Genomic DNA, 27,335 nt, shown 5'->3' with positions numbered 1-27,335 from the left:
GACCCAAGACACCAGTTCTAAGTTTAAAACACACATGACAGCCGCCCAATCCAGCCCCCCTCCTAATTATGGCGCTCCAGAATACTCCGATGGCTCAGAAATAATGTTCGTGTAGCATTCAGTAAGGCTTTGCGCGGCACGCAGCGGACCGATGATGACAGGGTTGGACGTGATCCTGGGACAGACAGGTCGTAGTTAGGATGGAGATATTGTGTCATATGCAGAACGGGAGATTGAAATACTGCGATATGACTGGCTGGGCTGGAACGCACGGCTATGGGTCTGGCTCTCAGGGCTTGTTCACTTAGCGGTAGATCACTTAGCGTTTGTTATTATGGGGATGCAGTACGTAGGCTAAGTGAGGTTTCTTCCAGCTGGGGTTTTACTTGGTATTGGTTCAGCAGACCGGGGTTCGAATCGCCTCTCTGCCTCTCCCTACCTCTCCTTCTCCCTCCCCGTCATCCCTTGTCTCTCGCTCTGCCTTTCCTTCTCCTTCTCACCTCTCACAAATCAATCAATACGCCGGATCATCAGTCAGAATGGGACCCATCTCATCCCACCCAGCGTGGCTACCAGGGAGGCGCTCGCTCGGTTCCATCCCTGGGGTGGCTGCTCCATGCCGAGCCCCTCATCAACACCGTCATCCCGCAGTATTTACAACCATTACCGTGGCACCGTGCCAATTCAGAGGATCGCGCGGGCCCCTCGTGTTCCTATAATGACAGGCTGCGCGTCGCTCTCCCGACCACCGTTAGAAGTTCAGAGAGACGGCAGACTTCAAAAGCCGCCGTGCGTGCGGTAGGCAGGGCCCTCTAAACGCCAACAGCTTTCACTGCCCGTCGCCAACTGACCTACTTACCTGACTGACGATGCACAAGTGGTGATTGTTTAGTCAGAGTGTGGTCTGTGTGGTTGAAGATGGTACTTCGTTGTGGAGGTGTGTGGTAGAAGGGTCATGGCAGCTCTGTGACACAGTTCTGTTGGGAGGCTGATCATGAGGATGTGTAGCCTATTATGTGTTGGTGTGCTGAGGGGTTCAAACGAATTGCTGTGGCTTAAGGGGGTTGGTTTTTTTTTATGACCTGCCGAATGTCTGGGAACCCCCACTACCTGTCTGATATCAGAGTTCCTTACACACACGGACATACCCAGATTCAGAGTTCCTTACACACACGGACATACCCAGATTCAGAGTTCCTTACACACACATACCCAGATTCAGAGTTCCTTACACACACATACCCAGATTCAAGTGTATAATTTATCAGGCTGTTATACACAGAGATGTACGGTATTGGTATTGTTAAAATGTACTGAACTGCTGATACACACTGGAATCATTTCACCAAGTTTTATATTGAAAACCGCAAATTAAATTAGCAGCACTATGTACCCTCGTTTGCATAAACATTCAAATCCGGTTATCATTACATCCTTACACATCAGTGTTGAAGATGTTACATGTGACAATGTAACTTCTGAAGAGAATGAAAGACACAAACACACACACAAACACACACACACACACTCATCATAGCTCTGTTGTGTTCTGTTTTAGGGCGATAGAGCAGACGCCGGGGAGCCTGGAGCAGATGGAGAAACTGGAATACCTGTAAGTCACATCGTTCAAATGAAACTTTATTTATGTAAACTCTGCACAACAAACAGAAAGCACTTTAGCGCTGCTCTTCTCATTCCCAAACAAGCTCCTCCTCTTCCTCCTCGGCTTCCTCCTTCCCATCATCATCATCATCATCACCCTCTTTTCCTATAACCTAAGCAGCTGTGTTCAGCCCACACCATTAGTCATTTTTGGAAACTGTTTTTTTTCCACTGAGGCATATACACTAAAAACCAGCATTGGTTTACAAAGCCACCTAAAAGACATTAAGGAACTTTTAACTCAAAATAGACTTGCTTGCTGTCTGTTTAGCCCAGTGTTTGCTAACTCCAGGCTACGCTCTGGCTACAGGAAAACCGCTAACGCTTGGCCGTAGGACAAGGTGTCCCTTCAGGTCCCTTTAGTCCACACTTAGCATCGCAAACAGAGATATAAGACACAGAGGCTGCGTTCCGAATGGCATACTTCTACTACTTACTACCAGTACCTACTACAGCTGCCCTTAGAAAGTACGTACTTTGCAAGCAGTAGGCATCCAATTGGGACATACTACCTTGTCATAACATTGCGCCTTGAAATTTGCCCACATCCGTCGCTGTCCATAACGCGACATTTGTCTACAACTGTCACGACTCGCACATGTGACGCACATTTCCGCTGCGCACAGGATTGTGGGTCAGAATAGCCAGAAAAGCCTGCTGGCTTGCATACTGCAAAATACGACCGGATGTAGTAGGACATCCTGGTATTTTTGCCATACTGCATGTGGCATACTATGTATTGGGACATACTACATCCTGTTTTGGCATACTAGAATGGTATGGTAGTATGCGATTCGGAACGCAGCCAGACTGATCACTCTTGTAAGTATCCTTCCTGACGGTAGACAGGTCCCCAAACACATTACACAGTTTTTTGAGTGGCCCTATTGTTATAGATGATTCACAGGCATTCAAACTATCAACAAACTACTGTAACATCTGGAACTCTAAAATGCAACAACTGGTGAAGGTTAGTGTCAGTGGAGATGGTTAGTTGAGCGTCTTTAGACCGTATGAAGCTCAGCTCAAAAATGAAATTATAGCCTGCATTTACGCCCCGTCTAAAATAGAGAGCAGGGGCTCTGAAGGTAAACAGGGTTCTATTAGTGTGGTTCTTGGGCCGTCGGCCAGAATCAGAACCATCTGTCTTAACGGTTCTGTAGCGGGGGGACCACCACTAACCAACCCATCTGCACGTCGGCTGTCTCTGGTTTCAAACCTCGCACTAAAAATAACGTTGGACCAAGTGCTCAAGACCTCATCATAGGTTACGCGTGTGATTCGTATGTGCCCCATGCAGCAGAGCGCCGTTGAAAATACCCAACCCCTCCCCGCCCCACCTCCCAAGCCATGGGAAACACCAGTCCAGTGGTGGACCTCTGAGTTTCCAGGTGGTCAGTGGTTCAGATCCCACCTGTTATAAGCTACCTACATCTGCTATAGTTCACACTACAGTATTTGTATTTATAGATCTGGAATGAAAAATGTCATGAGCGAGTGAATGGAGACAAACCGACAGTAGCTCCAGCTCGTCTTGCTCGCGGCTCGACTCCCAAGTCAGTCTCTAAACGCGATTGTCTGGTATCGCGAGACTACTTCGTGCGCATTTTGTGGAGCAGGGACCAGCTGAGGGCTTTGAAAGTTAAAAGGAATACCGATGCAGATGGCGCAGCCTCCAGGCCTGTCAGACAGACTGCAGCCGGCCGTGCGTCTCTAGTTCTCACCTCAGTCAGGTTGAGGTCAACCTCGGAATGGACGTTCCCCTCGTTAAACCTGCTGGCAGACCACGACCTGACCAGCAGATGGAGACAGACATCACACACGGACAGACGCTCGGCTCCTCTGTATAAACATGTCCCCTCCCCTTCTGTGGAAAGCTAAGCAGGAGTCAGGTGCTTACATTACTAAAGGATGGGCTGGAATGATATTAAGCAGGTTTGAATGCATTTACTGTGTTTTTAATGTTAATAACATTGTGGCTTAAAATCTTGACGTAATCATGATGATGAATGTTGGGTTCTCTGTGACCTTACGGACAGCCGGACACATTCACCGGTAAGAAAAAGCGACAGTGTGTGTTATTGTTTGAGGATTGTTTGATTCGTCTCCCTACAGAGTGTGGTGTTTCCTCTCCACAGGGTATCCGGGGCTTTCCTGGCGAGGCGGGCCCTGAGGGACGTCAGGTACAGTAAATTGAACCGCCTCTACTGTACTGTATGTCAACCCAATAAGGGCTGAGGTCAATGCCGTGTCAATTCAGTCATTTCAGGAAGTAAGATGCCCAAAAAATCGATTATTTCATTAAATTAATGGAATCGACACAATCCTTGCTGTATGTCGGATGGCCTGGGAATGGACTATCGAAACCTACGGAGGTTGTCTGACCCAGGCTAGGCCCGGGAAAGAGAACGAGCCAACGCCTGCACTACCAGGGCTGTGTGACTATGAAGCAGGCCAGAGTCTTAGATGTGTCTCTCCTTGGATTAGTAATCCACTCACCCATAGCCCCACAACACGTTACAATTTACAATTTGGTCACAGATGCTAACAGATGCTTTTATCCGAAGCGACTTGCAATGCTTTGAGCTAGTGGTGAAGTAGCCTTGCTCAAGGGCACAATGGTAGACGATGATTGTCCAGCGGCCTGGCCCGGTCGTCCAAGTAGTCGGACGCTCTCTATGGGCTACCTGTGGGTTTGTTGACCCTTGGTGTCTTCATAATGAATGTACTGTAACTGACAGGGTGTCTCTTGTTATTGTCCCTGTATCAGGGGGAGAAGGGCATGCCAGGACTCGTGGGTTTTACCGGACCTAAAGGACCTGAGGTATGGGGGGTGGTTCACGCTATGTAGACCTACTGATGTTAATGACTTCCTTTCCCTGTCAAACATTTACATTTTAAATTGCTGAACTGACGCTAATCTAGAATTGCTTGCTTCATTACAAACTATTAGACCGTGGGAAGCCAAACTGTCATTTACAGCATCCTGCCAATATACTGCCCTCTTTTGGCCAGTTGTGGTACTGTACTGTCATATGGAACTGTGGTATATCCACAGACACACAGTAGGCTATACCAATTCTTATCCACCACCGTTAGCAACAACAGCAAAATATTTGTGGTTATAGTATAACTTACTCACTTCTTCAGTCACCACTACATCACGCAATAGGACGACTTCAAGCCAAAAAGAGGAACTGAAAGCAGACTTTTAAGAAATGTATCACCTTACCCGTTTGTGTTGGGATAGTCTTTCAGTCCTATCAAATCAAATCAAACTTAATTTGTATACCGCATTTCATACACAGAGGCAACACAACGCACTTCACAGAAAGAAGAGGGGTGGGAGGGGGTAGATAAGGCCTAGGCTACCCATCCTGACACTCATTTACTGGAGGGAAGCAGAAACAGTTTACCCATTCGAGCAAATGTAGAACCTCAAGAATTCTTCGCTGACCTCTCTCAACGACAAGATTGAGCAATCTCTCCGGGAAAATGCTGACTACTGTATTATCTATATCATAGAAACATATTACAGAGCACTTACAGTATACTGTTGTGGATATTATTCTTATAAACAATAAAGATTTAGCCTTGTTTCTCCATAATGCATAAAACACTTTTATTATTTACATTTGTAAAGGGGGGTGGACAGAAGTGTTTTCCATGATAAGCCTCCCAATAAAAGACTTAGGAGGGTCAGACAGACACAAACTTACACCCAAACCCACAACAGTGAGAAGAAAAGTGTGAAATGACAAACAATCGACCAGAAATAGGCCTCTAAGTAAGGGGCTTCTCTGAGAGACCGTCCGTTAGGTCATTCTCTCAGGAAAATTATATTATATATATTATTATATTATTAAAAATATCACCGCAATACAATACATACTGTAGCATAAATACTACATTAGAAGAAAGGTAACAGATTATCAAAAAAGAAATGAGCAAATTTACAAATATTTTTACCTGAATGGTACAGTAGGCAACTATGTTTGCTGTATCCCAGTAACCCATTATAGCACACATACCACGCACAGCACAAATAAAACACACTGAACATTTAGCAGCAAGCTACTGGAAGATGTTAACTACTGTAGATATAACCACAATGTATCAGACTGTTCTATGCCTCATGTTAACATTCATAACACTGTTGACCATCATACACACACGTCACCATCACCATGGGGAGTGTTGTTTAAATGTATTTAATGCATTTGTTGTTGTTGTTGTTGTGTACAGGGACCTCCGGGTCCGATCGGCTCACCTGGAGCTGATGGACGAGAGGGTGCAAAGGTAACGTGTGCATGTGTGTGTGTGTGTGTTTGTGTGTGGATTCATTCTACACATGTAAGCATGCACTTCAGTCTACACTTGTAAGCATGTAATTGTGTGTGTGTGTGTGTGTGTGTGTGTGTGTGTGTGTGCGCGCGCATGTGTGTGTGTGTCTGTGTCTGTGTGTGTGTGTGTCTGTCTGTGTGTGTGTATGTGTCTGTGTGTATGTGTGTGTGTGCGTGTCTGTGTGTGTGTTTGTGTGTGTGTCTGTGCGTGTGTGTGTGTGTGTGTGTCTCTCTGTGTGTGTGCGTGTGTGTCTGTGTGCGTGTCTGTACTGTATGCGTGTGCGTGTGTGTGTATCTCTCTGGGTGTGTGCTGGTGTCTGTGTGTGTGTGTGCATGTGTGTGTGTGTGTGTGCGTGTTTTGTGTGTGTGTGTGTGTGTGTTTAAACGTATGTTTCCATACTGTATGTAGGGGAGCCCGGGGGCGAGAGGATCAGACGGCCGCCATGGAACACCTGGAGTAAAAGTATGGCCTTATCAGCTGTTCTGGGATCAGTTAATACAGTTAGAAATGTGTGTTGTACATGTAAAGCTGTCGTACCAGAGGCTGAATCTGGATCTGTTTCCATTCATGTTCATACCTCAGGCAGGAAGAAGACTGGTAACTTTGAATGGAGATATCATAAAGCTCAAGCCCATAACATAGACATATCATTAGGTTTTACTACTGCATAGCTCCCGGTTTAGAATGAGTGTAGTAGTTACTGGTGACATTTGAACCGAAAATGACAGACAAATTGTAGGACATGGGTAGGAGATAAGTTGTGCATGATAGACCTCTGCTTCAGTGGCTTGTGGCTTTTTTCCTGTAAAGAGGAAGAGAATGTTTCTGCATTTTCAAGAACCAGACCACATGTGAGCTGACTTGAGACTGTTTTGGTTGTAGTCCATTGTTTTCTTTTCTTGTCCAATAGGGCGAGCAGGGGGAGCCAGGTCATCAAGGGTTGCCAGGAGACCGGGGATATCATGGGCTCAAAGGTCACAGGGTAACTTGACAACTCGTTAGAAACTAGGACGAATAATATCCGTCACACATCGTAGCGATCATCATCACCACTCCGGGTGTAATCTGTTGTTGTTGTTGTCGTTGTTGTTGTTGTTTTCAGGGCGAGTCCGGGCTGCCTGGCGAGAAAGGAAGCCAGGTACTATATCATATACTACATGTGGTGAACTGTCTGTTCTCTCAATGTACTCTAGATGTTCTCTAGATGTTCTCAAGGTGAGCACAGCGCATACCCGTTGACTGTATAAGGGATGTGATCGTTTACTTGTCTCACGCCGACTCCTGTTCTAGGGAGAGAGAGGTGGCAGCGGGGAACCTGGAACCGCTGGCGTGCCCGTACGTGACCTCTAACCCCCTACCTTTCACCTCCGACCTCCGCTTGCATAGCTACGTACATAGAAGCCGAGCGATGTTCACATAGTGAGGTATTTTCCCATTCTTCTGGAATGCGCCATTTTACTTCCTGTCTTCTCTACAGGGACACGCTGGAGCGAGAGGAAGCAAAGGAGAGGTGAGTTCAAAGTTCATGATGGAATCTTGTACCGTACGAGCCGACAACGTCATATGTAACCCGGTTGAATCGGTTAAACTAACACTCTCAGACATTTTTTAACGTTTTTTTTAGAATTATTATTATTATTATTTATTTATTTTTTATTTTTTTTTTATTTTTTTGGGGGGATAAACTCTGAGGTAAATGTGCTAGATTTAGCCATAAAAACTCATTTTCATCTGCAGTCCCTGGGCAAGTTGATGGTAAAAAACAAATGGATAAAAAAACTCATTCAACACAATACACACATATAATTGAGCAACATACCGTATAACAAAGCACACCTAAACTGAAATGACACATACTGTATCACTGTATTGCACATACAGTAGCAATATCAACATCAGAATACCACAACACATGCAAGACCGCCCCACAAGCCCACAAGACCAGCATTTCACAGAGATAGCCACAGAGGTAGCCACTAGCCACAGAGGTAGCCACAAAGGTAGCCACTAGCCACAGAGATGGCCACAAAGGTAGCCACTAGCCACGGAGACAGCCACAGAGGTAGCCACGGAGGTAGCCATGCAACCAGTCACGCCTCAGTATAAACACAGCCGACCCGCGCCATCGAATTGCAATAGCTTTTCAGTGGGGTAGCTGGCTAAAGTGTTTATTATGAGAGGTTGTGACACGTGTTTGTAAGTCAGAGGGCCCGAGATCGAGCTCAGCTTGGGGAAAGTGAGGAAGCAATGCTGACCAGCAACGCTGCGTATGCTAGCAGTAGCATACGGCTGATTGGACAAACACATGTACTTCCTGTTACTATTTAAAATGTCAATCAGTTCCTCAGATCTTCCCCCACCTCTTCTTTTTCACAAGTACAGTGATGATACACCATCTTGTTTGTATCCAGTGGTTAACACGTTCTCACACAGGGAGAGTCATAGAGTTTTCCATGATGTGCAATGCAGCCCACACTGCTCGCAAAAAGCAATGTTCTCACTGAATATTCACAGGTGACAAACATTACAGTAATTTAGAGGACACTTTTATCCAGCGCGACTTACAGTAAGTGCGTTCAACGTAGGTAGTCAAGTGTACTACTACTCACCAGAACTCATACTGTAAGTGCATCTAAACGAGCGTTTAAGAGCCTAACCTAGTGCTAACATAAAATAACATATATAGTACATATTATAGTATATATAATGTAGTACAAGTGCCAGACAGGTACCATAAGTGCTAGAAAAACAAAAAGCCAAGCCAACAATTTTTTTTTTATTTTTTTTATAAAAGTCCGCGTTCATAAGAAACTCTGTCCCTCAGTACAAATCTACATTCATATTTCCTCACATAGACACATACTGTATACACAAAACAAATACTTCCAAGTATCACAGTTGAAGAATACCACATAGCAACTGAGACACGGCATAGCAACTCTTCTGTGTTTATCCCCCCCCCCCAGAGAGGTCTAGTGGGCGATCCAGGTCCCAGAGGGGCTGATGGGAAAAAAGGAGACAACGGCCAATCAGGTGTGTCGGGGTCACGAGGTTTCTCAGGTCACGACGGCCTGCCAGGACAGCCGGGCATTCCAGGACACCCTGGCAAACCTGTGAGTGGGGAGCAAACATGCTGTCGTTCTTTGTGAAGTCGTTTCACCCTCAAATATGATTTGTTTGTGTCGTGTCTAAGGTGTGTGTTGGTGTCGTGTCTAAGGTGTGTGTTGGTGTCGTGTCTAAGGTGTGTGTTGGTGTCGTGTCTAAGGTGTGTGTTTGTGTCGTGTCTAAGGTGTGTGTTGGTGTCGTGTCTAAGGTGTGTGTTGGTGTCGTGTCTAAGGTGTGTGTTGGTGTCGTGTGTAAGGTGTGTGTTGGTGTCGTGTCTAAGGTGTGTGTTCCTGTCGTTGTTTCAGGGCAAACCTCCGTCTGAAGACGACCTGATGAAGATTTGTGCCAATGTGCTTCTAAGTATGTACTGCATCCTATTCCCTATGTTTGAAACATTATAGTGTTAACATAATGATGACATATAGATTTTAATTTCACAACATGGACTCGTGTTGTTGTTGTTTTGCTGTTGCATCTTACAGCTTTTTTTTACGTCTTTTTTTTCTTTTACACAGTTGTGTTACCTGGCAGCCTTGATTGGTTTGTCTTGCCAGGGCTTCATTTGTCTTTTGCATGATGTCTATTTGATGAGCTGGATGCTGGTGTGTGTGTGTGTGTGTGTGTGTGCGTGTGCGTGTGCGTGTGCGTGTGCGTGTGCGTAGGTGTTTGTGTGTGTGTGTGTGTGTCTTGCCAGGGCTTCATTTGTCTTTTGCATGATGTCTATTTGATGAGCTGGATGCTGGTGTGTGTGTGTGTGTGTGCGTGTGTGCGTGTGTGCGTGTGTGCGTGTGTGCGTGCGTGCGTGCGTGCGTGTGTGGGGGGCGGGGGGCAGTCTCCTAGGAACATCTGTGGTTCCGCTCCAAGCTTTCATTTCTGCATTTCAGCAGCGCGCCAGGGTAACTGACAGGACAGAAACGGGGCTCTTGAGTAACTGACAGGGCCGTTGCCTAACCTGATTTACCAGCTTGACTTATCAGAGGGCAGGATGTGATGCTGATGCTATTTCTATGACATGACTGGCCTGGAGATTTCAACACTCTCTTCCACCAGGCCTCAGAATGCAGAGCCAGCTCCAAACTAGAGACACACACACACACACACACACACACACACACACTACGCTGGTATGAACAATGCCACAGCAATAACAAACACGAGACTGTAGCGTTTGATGCCACTAAGAAAAACGGGAAAAAAAAACAGGAGGGATTTCTTCTGACTCTTCCCATATTTACACCAGCCCATACATGATGGATAGCACTGCTCTGTGAAGCTGCACACAGCTGGGCTCTGGAGCTCCACGTTCGTCAGCCGAGCGTGCGCTCAGAACAAGGCCCTCGAGACAGAACGAGTGAATGAGAAACAGGTTGAATGAAACCCAATGGTCAGAAGCTACGTTTATCATGCTACTGTGGGAGATATATTTTGATAATACAATTGTGGGTAAGACCTATTGATGTAATGTTTAGTAACTGGTGTGGGTAGCTCGGTAAGTCATAGTATGACCATGTAAGGTCATAGGATACTTTATGGCTTAGCTAATTAATAACCTAAGGATTATTGAGAGAATTGGGTTTAATTTGTATTCAATATGTTCTTATATGGGACATGTAACCAATGTTCTGTACAAGTATGCATTAAATAATGGTGCAGTCTCTCTCTGTATGTCTGAAGGAAAGAGCACCTATTTTTCTCAATGAATGGAGCTTGCTAGGCCTGTTTTCCTCAATTCTGCCAATTATGCAGGATGCTAGGAAAACTAATGTATAGATTATGTGACCTTTTTGACCTTGTGTGCGGGATTTCACAACAAGTGGTACCCTTGGGAAAAACAGCCCACATCATTTAGGTGGTCAACTAACAGGGACAGGAATGCATACGTAAGCTGGTGGGATGGTCAAATGCAATTAGTAAGGTACTAACTAGGGGCTAATTATGTCATACAGTAGAAGACAGATGTGTAACAGGAAACAAGGGGCAGCATAAAGGACAATTTGGAATAATAATTTCAGTCTAGATTCAGCATGCCGCTGACCCGGACACCCAGTAAAGAGCCAAGACTGAATCCTTTGATCTAGCTGCAATCGGTCAGACATTTCATCTGCCACGACGCAAGAAAAAAGCACCTTTGCCAGACAATCGAGGAGCCATTTGTGATTTTTTATTTTAGAACTGAAAGAAAGTGCCCTTCTACTTTTCACACGGCGTTTAGAGTCCCATGAGTTAAATACTATGCTAATACTAAATAGTATGACAATTAAAATATTCCATACATTCATATAAATTAATAAAATATGTTTCCACTTCTTGTTGTTTCCGGGATTATTCAAGTATATCTTATCATTATCACAAAGGAACACGCATCTTGGGTGGGGGTCAACATGTAGACTACTGTGCAGTTGTTAGTCCAGAGATAGGCTGGAAACCAACGCATTGGCAACCGTTGAAAGTGAAACCTCACCACCACCACTACTACAGTAACACTTAGGGACATATAGGCCCTACGCATCTCTGGTCCACACAGCAGTCCAGGCAGTAATGCGCCATCAACAGTTTTTTGGCAAACTGTCATAAAAATCCACTGACAGAGAAGAACATAGACACCGCTAACTCTGCCCCCCCCCCCCGTTTCCCCCCCCCCAGATCAGCTTCCCCAGCTCCTCCACATGGTGACGCCACGAGGCTGTGGTCGCTGCGAGGGCGTGGTGGGACCCCCGGGCGAACCCGGACCCCCAGGACCCAAGGGCCCCGGCGGGGCCCCGGGATACCCCGGCACCCCCGGGTCTCAGGGCTACGCCGGCCAGACTGGGCGCAACGGAGCTCCGGGACTCAAAGGTGACGGAGACAGGATTATACGGGATTATACAGTCGACTGTGGCTGGGGGGTGGTTTCACATGAACACGTACAGTGGGACATTAATACATAGAAAGACTGCAGAGCTAACTTGAGTGCATGCTGTGCTTCTACCCAGGGGACATTGGGCTGATGGGATTGAAAGGGTCCAAAGGAGAGGGAGACACAGGGCTGCCAGGTCCCCCAGGCCCAACAGGTAAGAACCCCCTTTTTCTGCTGTAGTGATGCCTCCTGTAACAATAATCCTAATCTGACCAAGCACCTCATTACTGTCATATTGAAAGAAAAGAGAGAGGAAAAAGGAGAGAGAGAGAGACTGGGAGTAAAAAAAAAAAAAAAAAGTAGATCTTTGTATTCAAAGGTCAGAATTGAAAAGCAGAATCTGAGCGCGGAGCTGTTCTTGTCTCTGTCATCCGCAGGTCACCAGGGTCACAGAGGGAGAGACGGGGTGTGTCTGCCAGGGCCACCGGGAGAGCCGGGGAAGTCGGGCAGCCCCGGAGTCCCAGGGAAGAGTGGCCCCTCCGGGGCCGCAGGGGTTTGTGACCCCTCCTCCTGCTACCAGGTCTTCGACAGGCTCAGGGAGGAGCACTACAGCAAAGGACCCAACTTCTAGGCCTTCTCACAGACCTGGGCTGCAAATACTGTCAAATACTTGGGGTGAGCTTGATTTATCCTACCCAGTACAATAAAACCAATGGAACGGTTCCATTCTTGCAGAAAACCAAAGTATATCAAACACGCCTCAAATGATCAGTATTTCACCCAGGTCTGATCACCACCACCTCAGGACAATCACAACGCATCACAATAAGCAGATCTCTAAATCATACTGATGGGGTTCCTGGGATGGTAAATGTGTTAACTTCTCTCCAGATGGTGTGAAGATCTGGTTATCTGTGTTGTGCAACTTCCTCACTAGTGGCTCAGTGCTGTTTGAGGCGAGTCTGTAGTGACTCACGGTGCGGACTCGCGGCGGACTTGAGGCGGACGCGTGAGCTCCCGGTATCGGTGTGAATTACAGTGGAACACAGACATCACAATGGTGGCCCAGACCAGATGTCGAAACACATCTTGAGACATGATTCGTCCAATCAGCCGGACGGAAGCAGAATAGTTGAAATATCACCCAATGAGTTTCAAATCGGTATTGTTTCGTATACCGTGCCGTAGTGTTGAAGAGGTGTTGACACTTACATGTGAATAATCCAATGCATTGCACTGCTTTTGTGAAGCTACCTCTTCGCTGGATTCAGAACATTCAACATGACAAGAGGTGGTGTAGCTCACCCACAGTGTGACTTTCTACAGGACATATACTCAGGACGTTGTGGTCTGTTGGCACTAGGGAGGTGTTCACTGGTGCATTGTTTTTACAGATCAGTTTCTACTTACTTTCATTATAGCCACCTTTTACTTTGAAGCCCTCCTATATCTCCTCCTCATGGCATTGATATGAAAGACACATTTCCTCTAATAATTCTATTTTGGTACATGTTTTTTTTTATTTTTTTTTTTTTTTTTTTTTTTTTTACATATTTGATTTTGTCTCTCCTTGGTATATTTGTATTGTGCCGTTTGTTGGTGTTTGAAGTTCAGTAGCCTGTCTTGTGTTCACCTTGTAGCATGTGAGGAATCCTTCCATGTTGACTGGCATAGTCACTGTGTTTATTTGTCCACCATTCATACATACTGAATAATCTTAATCTGATTTTTTTTGTTCATGTAATGTGTGTATTGCTAGTATTTTCTTTCGAAACATTTATATATAAAATCGCCCATGGCTGGGGCACAGACATAACTCATCCCTGACTGTTATACAACCAAGGCAAAATAAAAGCATAAGCAGCACATAATCTTTAATGAAGAAATTGTAAGCAATAACCTTTAACTTCCACAACTGTAAAGTATTTTTATACATTCAATTGAGTTTTTCCTGTCCTCTGGATTTTGAATTTTGAATTATGAACAGTATAGATCAGTAGATCATCAATGACAACTTGATAAAGTTAAACCCAGACCCAAAGACTCCGCCTCCTATTTAAGCATATAGACCAGAGCACACATCGACTTGCTCTGATCTATCCTCCCCCTCTCTGTAAGGTCTTTAAAGGAAACGTGTCAGTCACACAGTTTGTCTGACAAAGAACCAGGAGCGAGAAGAAGCAACTACTGGTAAGTTGGATCTTGCATTTTTTCCTCTTCGGGCTGCTCATCTGCAATTCTAAGCCAATGACATAAAAAAAAAAACATCTCCAATAGAAAATCTTGTTTTTGAATGGAGAGAAGACAGTCCACCCTCCATTTCACAAATTTCCCCTTTTTCGTTTAAGAGTCTTAATTGAATTTAATTAATTAATTAATTTCAATTAATTTAATTGAAAGAGTGAAATGGCTGTTTGAAGTGTAGAGTTAACGCTGGAGAAACTGTTCCTTTTTATCATGATGTCACTGAGATCAAAAGACTGACAGGAAGTCTCCTCTCACAGGTTGGGACTCTGATTGACGATGGCGTACGACTATCCGTCAGATTCATACCAAGACTTGCTAGATTTATTGAATGACTATGGAAATACCACTGACAATGACATGAGCTACGTGAAGAATGAGCTTGTCACCCTGTGTAGCACGGCCGACGTCAACAAGTTCGGTGCCACGTTCATCCCTGTCTTCTACTATGCCAACTTCTTCCTGAGCCTGCTGGGAAACAGCCTGGTCTTGTGCATCATCTACAAGTACGAAAAGCTCAACACGGTCACCAACATCTTCCTCCTCAACCTGGTTATCTCCGACCTCCTCTTTGCCTCCAGCCTCCCCTTCTGGGCCACCTACCACTCCAGCGAGTGGATCTTCGGCGCTGCGATGTGCAAGATAGTGGGCAGCGTGTACGTCATCGGCTTCTACAGCTCCATCCTCTTCCTCACCCTCATGACCTTCGACCGCTACCTGGCCGTGGTGCACGCCGTGACGGCTGTGAGGAACCGCAGGAGGGTGTACGCGTTCGTTTCGTCCGCCGTGGTCTGGTGCGTCAGCATTCTGGCTAGCGTTAAGGAGATGGTGCTCTACAACGTGTCGACACACCTTACGTACGGCAACATGTGTGAGGAGACGGGCTACTCCCAGTCTACCATGACCAGGTGGACGCTAATAGGCTACTACCAGCAGTTTCTCTTCTTCTTCCTGGTCCCTCTGCTAATGCTGCTGTACTGCTACACCAGAATCACCATCCGGATCATGTCCACCCGCATGACAAATAAGTGCCGCGCCGTCAAGCTGATCTTCGTCATCGTCTTCACCTTCTTCGTCTGCTGGACGCCGTACAACGTCGTGCTACTGCTGCGCGCGCTCAAAATCTCTCGCGGCGCCGACGACTGCTCTTCCTCGCTGGACTACGCGGTGTACGTGACGCGCAACGTGGCCTACCTGTACTGCTGCGTGAGCCCCGTGTTCTACACCTTCGTGGGGAAGAAGTTCCAGAGCCATTTCAGAAAGCTGCTGTCCAAACATATCCCCTGTCTGAAGGGCAGCGTAATGCTCAGCCAGAGCAGTAAGTCCACCACGCAGAAGAGCCCCTACAGCAATTGTGACTACTAAACACTCCAGGCCTGATCGGGTCTGCGACACACCCCAGATAGCAAGCGGATCTGGGCCATATACAGGCCAGATCTGGCCCTTGTGGTTTAGTTCCGGCCCATATATGGCCCAGATCCGCTTGCTATCTGGGACTTCACCACTCTATTGTGATTGTGTTCATATGTAAATGAGATGTAATTCCTGTTCTATTGTGCAGCAGTCTTTTCTGCTATGCAGACCCACAATGCCTTTTGATGTAGTTTTCTTAAGATAAGTTGGTGAATGAAAGCGGAAGTGATTGGGTAACACTTTACAATAAGGGTACATTAATAAGCATTAGTTAATGCATTAAGTAACAGTTAACTAATGTCTCTATTAACCATTTACTCATGTTATTTATGTTAACTAAGGTTAACTCACCTAACCCTAACCCTAACCTTAACTAAGGTAGGCTATTAATTAACATTAGTAACCTAACCTAACCCTAAATAAGCATTAGTTAACAGGTAACTAATGTTTTTTGTGACCCTTATTGTAAAGTGTGACCAGTGATTGGTGTTAGTCTGCTACTGTGACAGCCAGCAGATGCATGACTGCATTTAGTTAATAATTTCCTGCTTCATATGCATGATTCATACCGCCCTGTTTGGTCTTGTGTTTACAGACTTAGGCTACTGGTGCTTATTCAATGTTTACATACAGTATAGGTCTACTTGTTTGAGCATTTTCTATGCCCTGTGCAGTTTTCTTTTTTAAAATCTAAAAAGTAAAATAACAAACGATGAGGTTATAGCCTACATATTTCTTTTAGCTGTTCACCACAAGTACACATAATATCCTAATCCTACAGTATTTGTATATTCTGTATTTTGCAATATGAGAATATTTTGCAATTACATGTATATGTGTATGTTCTGCATTTTGCAATATGAGAATATTTTGCAATCACAAGACCACTGTGCAATACAGTAGATTACGTACATGTGAACAGAGCAGTAGCCTATGGTTATATTCATAATTCACCAGCATCCACATCTACAGTACTACTCTATAATTCTGATCCTAATTCATTGTGTAACTACAAACAAGAAAGCAGTCACATTTAAGTGCTAGTTTGTAGCAGGAAAAGGATGCTCACAAAAGCAAACTGTAGGTGTTTTTCACACCCTGTTGTCATGGCTGCACACCCAGCTAACACACCCAGCTACACTTCCCTTCTGAGAAACATTGGTCGGACAACATCCTCTTCGTAACTAGCTTATGTTCCGTGAAAGAGTGTTGACTTGTGTATGTGGGCCATTGGGTCCACCACAAAAACATGGCCATCAGACTCATTAACAAGGTCCCCCCCCCCCCCCCCCCCACACACACACACACACACACACACACACACACACTACACTCTGCACACACTGTACATACACTCACCACAATCCATTCTATGTATAGAACGTAAATTGCATATGTGCCTCACTTTTTAAACAGTATTGTAATTTGTTTTGCACTGTATTTTGTTTACACTGTTTTTTATATTTGCACTATTCTTTGTACTGCATTTGCACTGTAATGTCTTTACACTGTCCTGTCTTCCTAGGATGTGTGTACCATATTTTTGGCTAATAAAGAGATCTTGAAGCTTGAATGTGGTTTGGTTTGTCTCTGCCTGCGACCTGTGGCCCTTGTCAACCTCATTTCGGTTTTTAGAATCTCATATATAAAAAATAAAAGGTTTCCAATCTATGACGAGTTTGGCGTTAATAATCTCTAGGTGATCTGTGTGGCTGCGTATGACAACATGCGTGGTGCGTGCAAGGGCGGGGGCAGCGGACGGGAGGCTGAATGTGTCTGTGATTGGCTAAAACGTCCTGGTACCCAGAGAAAGAACGTATCTCCCAGCATCGCAGGAGGACCGTCGGGAACACAAACTGGATGATGGCCGAACATCGAATATGTGATTTGCAACGTTTGGAACACCGAAACTGCTAAAAAAAAATGCCGTGAAGAGAATATTGAAGCTTCATGCAGAGCATGAGTCATAGACAGGTGATATTAACCCAGGTATCTTGCATTTGTTTTTTGTGTTTCATTTGTCCATCTGTGCATGACCACTATCGATAACTTGGTTAGACTCAGACATGCTACGTGCCCGAAAAGCATCTAGTTATTCCTCACACAAATGAATGCAAGGGGCGACGCATCGGTTAGATAGCCTATAGGCTATATGCTACAGTATTATCCTATAGCTAGGAGCTACAAACAAAGCGATGCGTTGTCCATGTTATTGTCGGGTGGTTTGTCTTCCATCCTGGTGCTGCATGTTATGTCACCGGCCTCTTGGATACATTCGACCCGTGCATGATACGAGGATGCAGGCCTGTCCTATGTTTTGATTCATATCACTCATGCTCCAGAGAGGATGTGATGTTCTACAGAGAGAGGGAGAGACAGAGAGCGCGAGTCAGATTGAGAGTGTGTGGCCATCTTGCTTACTCCTATCAACTCCTTGTTGATTCTCCTGTGCCATGCAGACATGTAGAAAGGGCAGGTGTTTCTAGACCCCCGTCTTCAGTCCGTTCACTGATCTGTTATGATTGGATTGGTCAAAGCAGCTTTGCAGGACAACTTTCACTGATCAAGCCGTTCCCTCAAAGAAGTGAGGGAGGTAAGACGCATGTTCATAGTAATAGAATCAGACTTAATCCATCCTTCATCCTTCTGTCCCTCTGTCTTTCTATACCTCCATCCCTCTATCCTTCCATCTCTCCATAAGATGCTCCATCCTCTGTGATTCTGTGTTTTCAAGCAGCAGTAATCCTGATTGAGGGCCCTCTTATTGGTCAGATTACTATTGATTCACCTCTGACCCTCAGATTCAGAGAGTCAGAGAGCTGGCCTGCAGCGGGACCTGCTGCTTATTGATCCACTTAAAACCAGCTCACCTCTCTCTCTCTCTCTCTCTCTCTCTCTCTCTCTCTCTCTCTCTCTCTCTCCTCCTCTCTCTCTCTCTCTCTATCTCTCTCAAGTCAAGTCAAGTCAAGAACCTTGGCATGACGTTTCATAATGAAACATGTTGCCAAAGCAGAAAGACATTAATATAAATAATGAATTAACCAATAAATAATTATGTATTATTATGTATATAACTTATAAAGGAGAGAAAAAGGATACTTAATAAATAATATTTATTATTATTATTATTATTAGTAGTAGTAGTAGTAGTTGTAGTAGTGGTAGTAGTAGTGGTAGTAGTAGTAGTAGTAGTAATAGTTGTAGTAGTAGTAGGAGTATTCAAAAAAGTGAATAATAAACAGTATATAGCCGACTGTACTGTAGATAATCAGTATCTTACAGCCACTGAATCTCTAGTAGTTAAAGTTAGTCTTTATATTGGGTTTTTAATTTTGCTTGAATATGGAGCCAATTGAAAATGTCTATCAAGTAATCTGTAGCATTCCGGTTTATTCATTGATTGGATTTATTTTTTCCACTGTTCAATATATCTTAGTTTATTATTTTTCTTTTTATCTATTTGATTTATGAGTTATTTGGGAAAAGTCTTTGCATCCTTTTGTGATGATGAGTCATCAGTGTTTTTCTCTGGGTGAAGATGAACTTGCTCTAGGTATGCTCTCTGTTGGTATGAATCAGTCAACCAAATTATTCTTTTTTTTTGTTTTATTTTACACTTTATTTATAGTATTTTCAGAAAAACACATACAAACACCCCCCCCTCCCCCCAGGGCTCCCCCCAAAAAAGAGAGAAAAAAAAAGAAAGAAAAAATAATCCAATTAGCAGTAGTAATAATAATCATGGTAAAGACAGAGGTTCGCAAAAAAGAAAAAGATTCCAAAGGGCTCTGTTACAATTGGAACCATTCAATAACCAGGTACTTATCACAGAACAGGTATACAACCAACAAATAAACAAACAACAATATAAACAAACAAACAAATAAAGCACATATATTAAAAAAAGAGCAGTGGTCGGCTCACCGGCACCAGTACAGAAATGGGATATAATCCAAAATAGTTAAAGCACCCCCCATTCCTAATGCTGGGGATATATGTAAATAAATACATTAAAAATAAATAAAAAGGCAGCCCCAGTACAGATTGAATGGGAAAAGACACATCAAGATGTTTTCGGGAAAGATAGGGCGAGTAAATTCTATAAAGGGGGACCAGACATCCTTACGTTTCTGAAGGGACTTAGATCTATTATATCAGAGCTTTTCTAAAGGAATTCGGGATAGCTGTTCCTTGATCCAACTTATGAATGACGGGGGTTTATCAGACTTCCAATTGCGGAGAATAAGTCTCCGTGCCTGGAGCGAGGCAAATGCTATGGAGTTAGCTTTGTGGCGTAGTAATGTCTATGGTCTCGTCGGGAACCCCTAAAATAGCCATAATTGGATTTGGTTCAATTGTTTTATTACAAATGTAAGAGAAGGCTTCAAAGATACAACCCCAGAATTTGTTCAACGAGGGACATTCCCAGAACATATGTCCAACTGTAGCTGCATTCAAATGGCATCTAATGTAGGATCAATGTTGGGGTAGAATTTGGATGACTTTACTCTGGTGTAGTGACGATGGAGCACTTTGAATTGAATGAGGCAATGTCTAAGACAGAGAGAGGTGCAGACACGTTGTACGGCCTGCTCCCATATCTCGTCTGTAAGTTGGATCTCTAAATCCTCCTCCCAGCCCAGATAGCAAGCGGATGTGTAATGATTCTGGGCCATATATGGGCCGGGACTAAGCCACAAGGGCCAGATCTGCCCTGTATATGGCCCAAATCCGCTTGCTATCTGGGAGGCTAGTTTAATTTTTGTCCAGGGAGAATGTGTTGTTTGCTTCCCAGATAGCAAGCGGGGCTGCATTGGATAGTAGAGGTTTCTCTGGTGTTGTTGGGGGTCATAGGGGTCCATCTGCTGCTGCTGGATGAGGTACAGGTTCCTCTGGTGCTCTGGGGGATCGTAGGGGATCCCCTGGTACTACTGTGAGGGTCCTTCTTGGGCTGCAGGGGACTGTAGAGGTCTCGCTGGTACCTCTGTGGAGGATAATGGTCCCTCTGGTGCTGTTGGAGAAGGTACAGGTCTCTCTGGTACTGCTGGGGATGATAGGGGTTCCTCTGGTACTGCTGGGGATGATAGGGGTTCCTCTGGTACTGCTGGGGATGATAGGGGTTCCTCTGGTACTGCTGGGGATGATAGGGGTTCCTCTGGTACTAATAGGGGTCCCTCTTGTGCCGCTGGGGAGGCTGGGGGTCTCGTTGTTGTTGTTATTGTTGTTGTTGTTGTTGTTGTTGTTGTTGTTGAAGGTCTCCACTAAGAGCTGTCTCTTTGATGCTTTTGGCAAACATTTTATTCTTCTATTATTCTGATGGATGTGATCATATAGGTCCTGGTAGCTTATTCTTCTGTGTTCGGCCACATTTACATTAAGGAGGTGTGTGCAGCTCCTGAAGATCTCTGAATTTATGGTGTTGATGATTTTTTGGGGAGTGTCAGATGTTAAATCCTCCAGAAACATGAACTCTGGGGCTTCACTGTAAGTATTTGTTGTATTACTTTTTTTTAAAGTGAGGAAACCCATTGACTTGTGAAATGTAAATAATTAATTAACAATTACATAACTAAGTTCAGTAAAGTCATTTGAAAAAAGTAGAACAAACTCAGTCAATGAGTAATGTCAACAGAGCACCAAAAGTCGGATGAACATACAGTATGTTTCTGAGTTAACAAGGCATTGTTTTTACAGGGTATTGTTAAAGCGTTCTTTACGTGGCTGAAGTAGCTCAGTGTCAATCTAACCAATGAGCCCAAGACCAACCAAGACAGGGATACTACTGAGACGTCCAACTAGAGCCGCTGACCTACAAACGCAACAGGGACAGTAGACGGAGGAATACACACAATAGGGGGTCAGGGGGGACATGTCCCGCCAGTATTTGAGATCATTAAAATTGTCCCCCCCCCCCCAATATTTAGATTGGGGTAGTGGCATTCAAATGACCATACAGCCGCGTAGGAAGATGTCCCCCCCAAAATACTCTTCAATGTAAATGCCCCCCCCCCCCCCAAAGTTGGATACAGATCCCCGCCACTGAGCGCACGTCTGATAAACTGACCTCGCATACTGGCTTCTGGACTCTGTCCCTCTTCAGCACCCCAGACTGGGGTTAAGGGTCAAAGCCGCAACCCAGTTATTCCCACGACGGTCCATTCCTGCGCCACGCTTTTGATGTATGACTGATTTTATAGAAAAATTAAATGAGATTTGTTTGTTATTTGTTTTAAATCAACGAAGCAAACAATTTACAAAACCAAAAGGCCAGTTATTAAAGGATTGAAACTCTATACTAGAACGAAATAGCCTGCATGTGTATGTCAAGGAAGCTGCACCGTCAAATGATTTCCTAATGAAAAAATGTCCCTGTAAATACTTAATATAAAAACAACAGATGTCTACGCATTAGATAGGCTATTTCCCATGTCTGTTGTGTGCAATGGCCTACCATAAAATGCAAAAAATCTGGGGCTTTCACAGATATCGAATATCTAATATTATCTAATAATATTCTATTTAAACAAATAAACATTGACAAGCACACATGTTTTTGCCTCGGGCAAGGGAAGTCTATTTCCTGGCAAGGGAAGTCTATATCCTGGCAAGTTTATTTTCCTTCATACAGGCGCGCCGTGCTCAACAGGCGCTCTTGACCGGCACGGTAACGAGTCCTCTTAGGCGGTGGCAAATGTCCAGCCTGAAACGGCGCCCTCTAGAGGTCGGTGAGGTTCTGCTGCCTCCGCAGGGCGTAAATGAACTTCCAGATGGGCGGTTGCGCGGCGCCAACCAAGCCAACGAGTGCGCGATGCCAGCCCTTCACTGCGCTGGTCGTCTTGGCAAGGTTGTTGTGTACAGCTGCATAACGACTGTCTCTAAATCTTTAATTAACTGTGCTCACCATGGAGCATCTAATCCACTTCTGTGTCATAAAGACACTAACTTAAGATGTGGCCTTCAATTTTGAGTGATTTATGATTGTTTTTAATGTTCCTGAAGGCAACATCAGATGATTGTATGTGCCTGTATGAGTCATAACTTTTAGAATATAGCCTAGCGGTTTACTATAGTTTCAACACTGCTTTACGCACAGTTACGCTCAGAGACCCCGTTTAAAAACCCCGGAACCACATCTGGGGGCCCTAAAGCAGTGCGCACAGCTCCATCTGAGATCAACACTGATGTTTCCACCCAGTCGCAACTAGGCACATTTCAAACGACAAACAGGCTGCTCGTTGTTGCTGTCACATTCACTTTCGGACTTCTGTTCCTCTCCTGGGATTTGTAGTCCTTTATTCACCAGGAGAAAACACAAGGGGAACATTTTGGTAACCGAGAGCAACAAGGCATACTGGGCCTATAAGCAGGCCTACATAAAAAGACTAAATCGTATCCTTATAAATAATTTTAATTAGATTTTATAATTAAAATATAAAATGGCAGTGCATGCAACTTAATGTATTTAAATTATTTGGATGGATTTAAATTATTTGGATGGATGTAGGCTATTAGCAGACTTACATAAAAAAGACTAAATAATATTTTAAAAAAACTCAGGGCTTACAGATCGTAGAATGTCCTACATTCATTCTTCAATCAATCAATCAACCAATCAACCAATCAACCAATCAACCAATCAACCAATCAATCAACCAATCAACCAATCAATCAATCAATCAATCAATCATATCGACAGTAGGCTACGCAGTCTTGCTTTGTACATAATTAGGCTCTGTGTAATTGACTGCTTTAAATTATTAGGAATTATGAGGCTATCTTCAGACTGGTCATATTTGCTTGTGATGTGATATTTGCATGCGTGTTGATCGCATGCAGGTACAGTATACGAATGGCACCGCCTAGTCCATCGCGGGAATAACTTTGTCATGGCAATAGCCCGCCACTGCTCAAGAATGGCGTGGCATTGGGGGCAGACCCTGGTGGGTGGAGCTGGCTACTGTACCTGCTAAACCACTAACAACTGTGGGGACCCTGGTGGGGGATCTGTCACGTCGTTACTCAGGGGTTGCCACGGTGGCACTGGTGGTCACGTGATTGGACGCGGCAGCCTGGCTCCGTGGCGTGCTGAGGCTGCGTTTCGCGGTGCGCTCATTTGTCCTTTTGAGATACACAACCGTTTTATGCCGGGTCCTGTCTTAACTGTGATCTGTAGATTAGCCTCCGTTAATAAAACCCAGGGGGATTATAATCCTAATCTTCATGCAGATTATCCTTCATGCAGCGCTGGTGTGGGGGGTGGGGGGTGTGACAGTGGGACAGTGTGGCATAATCCGCGAGTCGCTCTGGCCCTCGCCGGCCCTTCTAGAAGAGAGAGGCGGCCAGCCCCGCCCCTTTTACGACAGGAAATGCACACCACATCAGCGCCTCGCGTGCCCATCCCTCCCCACCCCTCCCCTCTATCGACCTCTGTGTTGATACCGTTACCGTGACGACATCCCCCCTCTACGGCCGTGTTGATATTGTTACCGTGACTACTGACAGCCTCTCTCACTGCCATATTGGAGAGGTGAGCAGAAGTGAGTCTTAGAAATGTGAACACTTGTATGGGAACACTTGTGGCCAGCTCTGCAAAGATGGCGGCGCACGCGGGTGCAGTGGCTCAACTCTATCATTTAGCTATTTATATATGTTTGTCTGTATATAGTGTGTGTGTGGTGAGTGTGTACTTTTATATATATTTTATTTAAAAAAAAAAAAATTAATCTACTTTTCTATTTTATTATTGGAGCCCCGTTAGGTGTGAGATTTAATTTCGTTCTACCAGCAATATTACAATGACAATAAAGGAAATCTTGAATCTTGAATCTTGAATCGTGCAGCTCTCAGGGCTCTCAGGGGTCTTGGTAAAGAGGAGCCTCTATTGAAGCACTGTGCTATGTAAGGCCTCTCTAGATCGCGCTTATTAGAGAAAGGTGGGCTACAGCCGTGCTCTTCTGTGATGGAGGGGAGAGGAGACTGATTTGTCCGCTTGGACGGGGACGTTAGTATCTTTGTACGCCTTTATTTAGGCTCAGAGTAAAACTTTAGTTCGTTCACCATTCCATCCGTAGACGACCTGATCCTCAGATCGCTCCACCTCTGTCTCTCACGTCTCTATCTTGTGAGCGACAGTGTGCCTCTCTGTCCTGGCGTTGCTGTTGTGGCTCGGTCCGTCATCAGCTGAATCCCGTTTGCCTTGTAACGGCCATTATGATCATGATAAATACGTTTGTGATTTTCAAGGTAGGCTACCCAAGAACACTGACAGAGTGAGATGGTAGCAGCACTTCTGGTTGTTTCATAGACAGACATACTGAGACGCGACACAGGAAGCTGAATAGACTTTGCAGTGGAGGGGGACAGGGAAGCTTGAACAAGGGAGAGCATTGAGGACGCTTGTGGCAGTGGAGGGCTGCTGGGAAGGGGGATGGGACACGAGGACTGGAGTCCCATTTATTGTGTTGGCCAGCTGCTTTAAGAGAGAGGAAGCGAGTGTGTGCGTGTGTGTGTGTGTGTGTGTGTGTTTGTGTGTGAAAGAGAGAGAAAGAAAGTGAGTCATAGAGTGATAGGCAGCACAGTCACAGTCAGACCAGTCAATTACTTACAAAAACTGACAAAAGACTAGACTCTCTCTACCCTCTAGTTCTTTCCTCTCTGAACATGCTCTAGAACTTTCTCTCTCTCCTCTGTTCCAGATAACTCTCTAGAACAGTGGTTTTCAACCTTTTTTGAGCTCTGGACCCCTGGCATGTTTTGAAAAATCCTGAAAGCCCCCCCCCCACCCCCCCCACACACACACACACACTCCTAGCCTGGGTCCAGACTTTCAAATACGCCCACTCCACCGAAGCTGACTGATTCTTGAAGATTTCAACAGAGTGTAACAAGCTGACATTCTGTCTGATATCAGGCTACCCCACACCACCTCCACACAACAATATAGATTATTTAGTAGTATGGCTGTTGCTATGGGTGTGCCCTAGGGGGCCTGGCCACCCCAGAAGTGCTAGTGCCCCTCCACTGGCAGTCTAATTAATTAATAACATTAACTTTTTTTTAAATTAACCATAGAATGTTTCTGTTAAATTAAAAATACTAACTTTAGATTCCTTATAAATGAAGACATCAAGAAACAATGGTGTTTTTTTTGTTGGATGGCAGTCATACTGAAAAAGGAAGTTAGGACTACCCTTGTCCTAACTCTGAGGCCATCTACCACAAAAACTCCTTTTCAACACTTAGAAACGTTTTTTCCAGGCATCATCAGTATAATGTGTCGGACAAATACAAGTTCAACATGCTGTCAGTCAGAGGGAGAACGAGAGAGTTCAGTATGATTAGTATGCGTCAGTGCTGCACAAATATGATAGCATATCGTATTATCAAAAATAGAAACACAGCTCTAGAACATTCTACATCCACCTCTTCTTCTATGTTTTAGAACCTTCCCTATTTCATGTGTTCGAGAAAATGCTCTAGAACCTTCCCTCTCTGTCCGCTCTGTTCCAGAACTTGTACCAGAGCAGGCTTCTCGGCCTGGTAGCCATGGCCTCCCCTTCTCGCTCGTCTCAGAACCGCCGGCGCTGTAAGGACCCGATCCGACACAGCTACAACCCGGAACAGTTCCAGAACCTCAACTTCCAGAACGGCGTCCCCCAGGACCCGGCGGCGCCGCGCTCCACCAGCGACACGGACCTGGTCACCTCCCACTGCCGCTCCACGCTCACCGCCAGCGCCTCCCACTACGCTATCGGCCAGTCGCACCACATCACCATCTGCTGGGACATCAAGGAGGAGGTGGACGCCGGCGACTGGATTGGCATGTACCTGATTGGTGAGGAGAGCCACACCTCTCATTTCTGATTGGTTTAGAAGATCTCATTACAGTTTCTATGAACACATGGTGAGGAGTGAGAGATGGTAAATGGACCGCACTTATATAGTGCTTTTATCCAAAGTGCTTCACAACGAAGGCCTCTCGTTCACCCATTCACACACACATACACACACAATTGACGGCAGCTGCCGAGCTAGGTGCTAGCCTGTTCATTCGGAGCAATTTGGGGTTCAGTGTCTTGCCCAAGCACATGTCGTCAGGAGGAGCCAGGATTCGAACCGCCGACCCTAGGATCATTGGACGACCTGCTTTACCTCCTGAGCTACAGCCGCCCCCAGACATGGCATTGGTTAATGGTTTAGTATTTATTAGTCTGACTCAATGCATGTAGGTTTTGGGGATAAGCCTTGTCATTTGCTTATTACTGCCCTATCAGTAGCGACAGGTCTGATTCCCGGTCCAATCAGATTCAATCCAGATTACACAAAACAAAAACAACCTAGCAACCGCTCCGCTCAAGACGATTGTGATTGGTTTAGAGAAATACAGCATTTTCTCCCCTATCCCCGAATGGTAATGAGTCCAGCCAGACCCTTCTCCAGAGCTGGCACAGCGTAAACGAATTGTGGAGATAAATCTGTCAATGCGAGACTAAGTATGTATAAACAGTGACTTCTACGATGGCCCTATTTTGCTAGTGCAAAAGCAAAGTCTCCCAAAAATCGTTATCCCTTTGTCTCATCCCTCTCTCAGACGAGGTGCTGTCTGAGAACTTTCTGGACTACAAGAACCGCGGGGTCAATGGCTCGCACAAAGGGCAGATCGTGTGGACGATCGAGGCCAACTCCTACTTTGTGGAGCGTAAGTGCTTTTCCCAGAAATTCTACATCGTTA

The 27,335-nt window shown here is 45.0% G+C and overlaps 2 protein-coding genes across 2 annotated transcripts in view; both read left to right on the top strand.

The window, feature by feature from the left end:
* Positions 1 to 14,470: 14,470 nt before the first annotated feature.
* Positions 14,471 to 15,556, top strand: ccr12a (chemokine (C-C motif) receptor 12a; the record flags this gene model as incomplete). The annotated part of the gene is made up of 1 exon (XM_084458300.1): positions 14,471 to 15,556. The coding sequence occupies one exon, from the start codon at positions 14,471 to 14,473 to the stop codon at positions 15,554 to 15,556; it is 1,086 nt and encodes a 361-aa protein (XP_084314426.1).
* Positions 15,557 to 17,563: 2,007 nt separating this feature from the next.
* hecw1b (HECT, C2 and WW domain containing E3 ubiquitin protein ligase 1b) overlaps positions 17,564 to 27,335 on the top strand; it is a gene marked incomplete at both ends in the record, with an annotated part of 26,367 nt that continues 16,595 nt past the window's right edge. Inside the window, 3 exon segments of the mRNA XM_084458299.1 lie at positions 17,564 to 17,593; positions 26,114 to 26,438; positions 27,195 to 27,302. Of these exon segments, the coding sequence (XP_084314425.1) occupies positions 17,564 to 17,593; positions 26,114 to 26,438; positions 27,195 to 27,302 (463 nt within the window).

Source organism: Borostomias antarcticus (genome assembly GCF_949987555.1).
Source record: "Borostomias antarcticus genome assembly, chromosome: 24".
Lineage (NCBI taxonomy): Eukaryota > Metazoa > Chordata > Actinopteri > Stomiiformes > Stomiidae > Borostomias > Borostomias antarcticus.
This window is presented reverse-complemented; position numbering and strand designations above follow the sequence as displayed.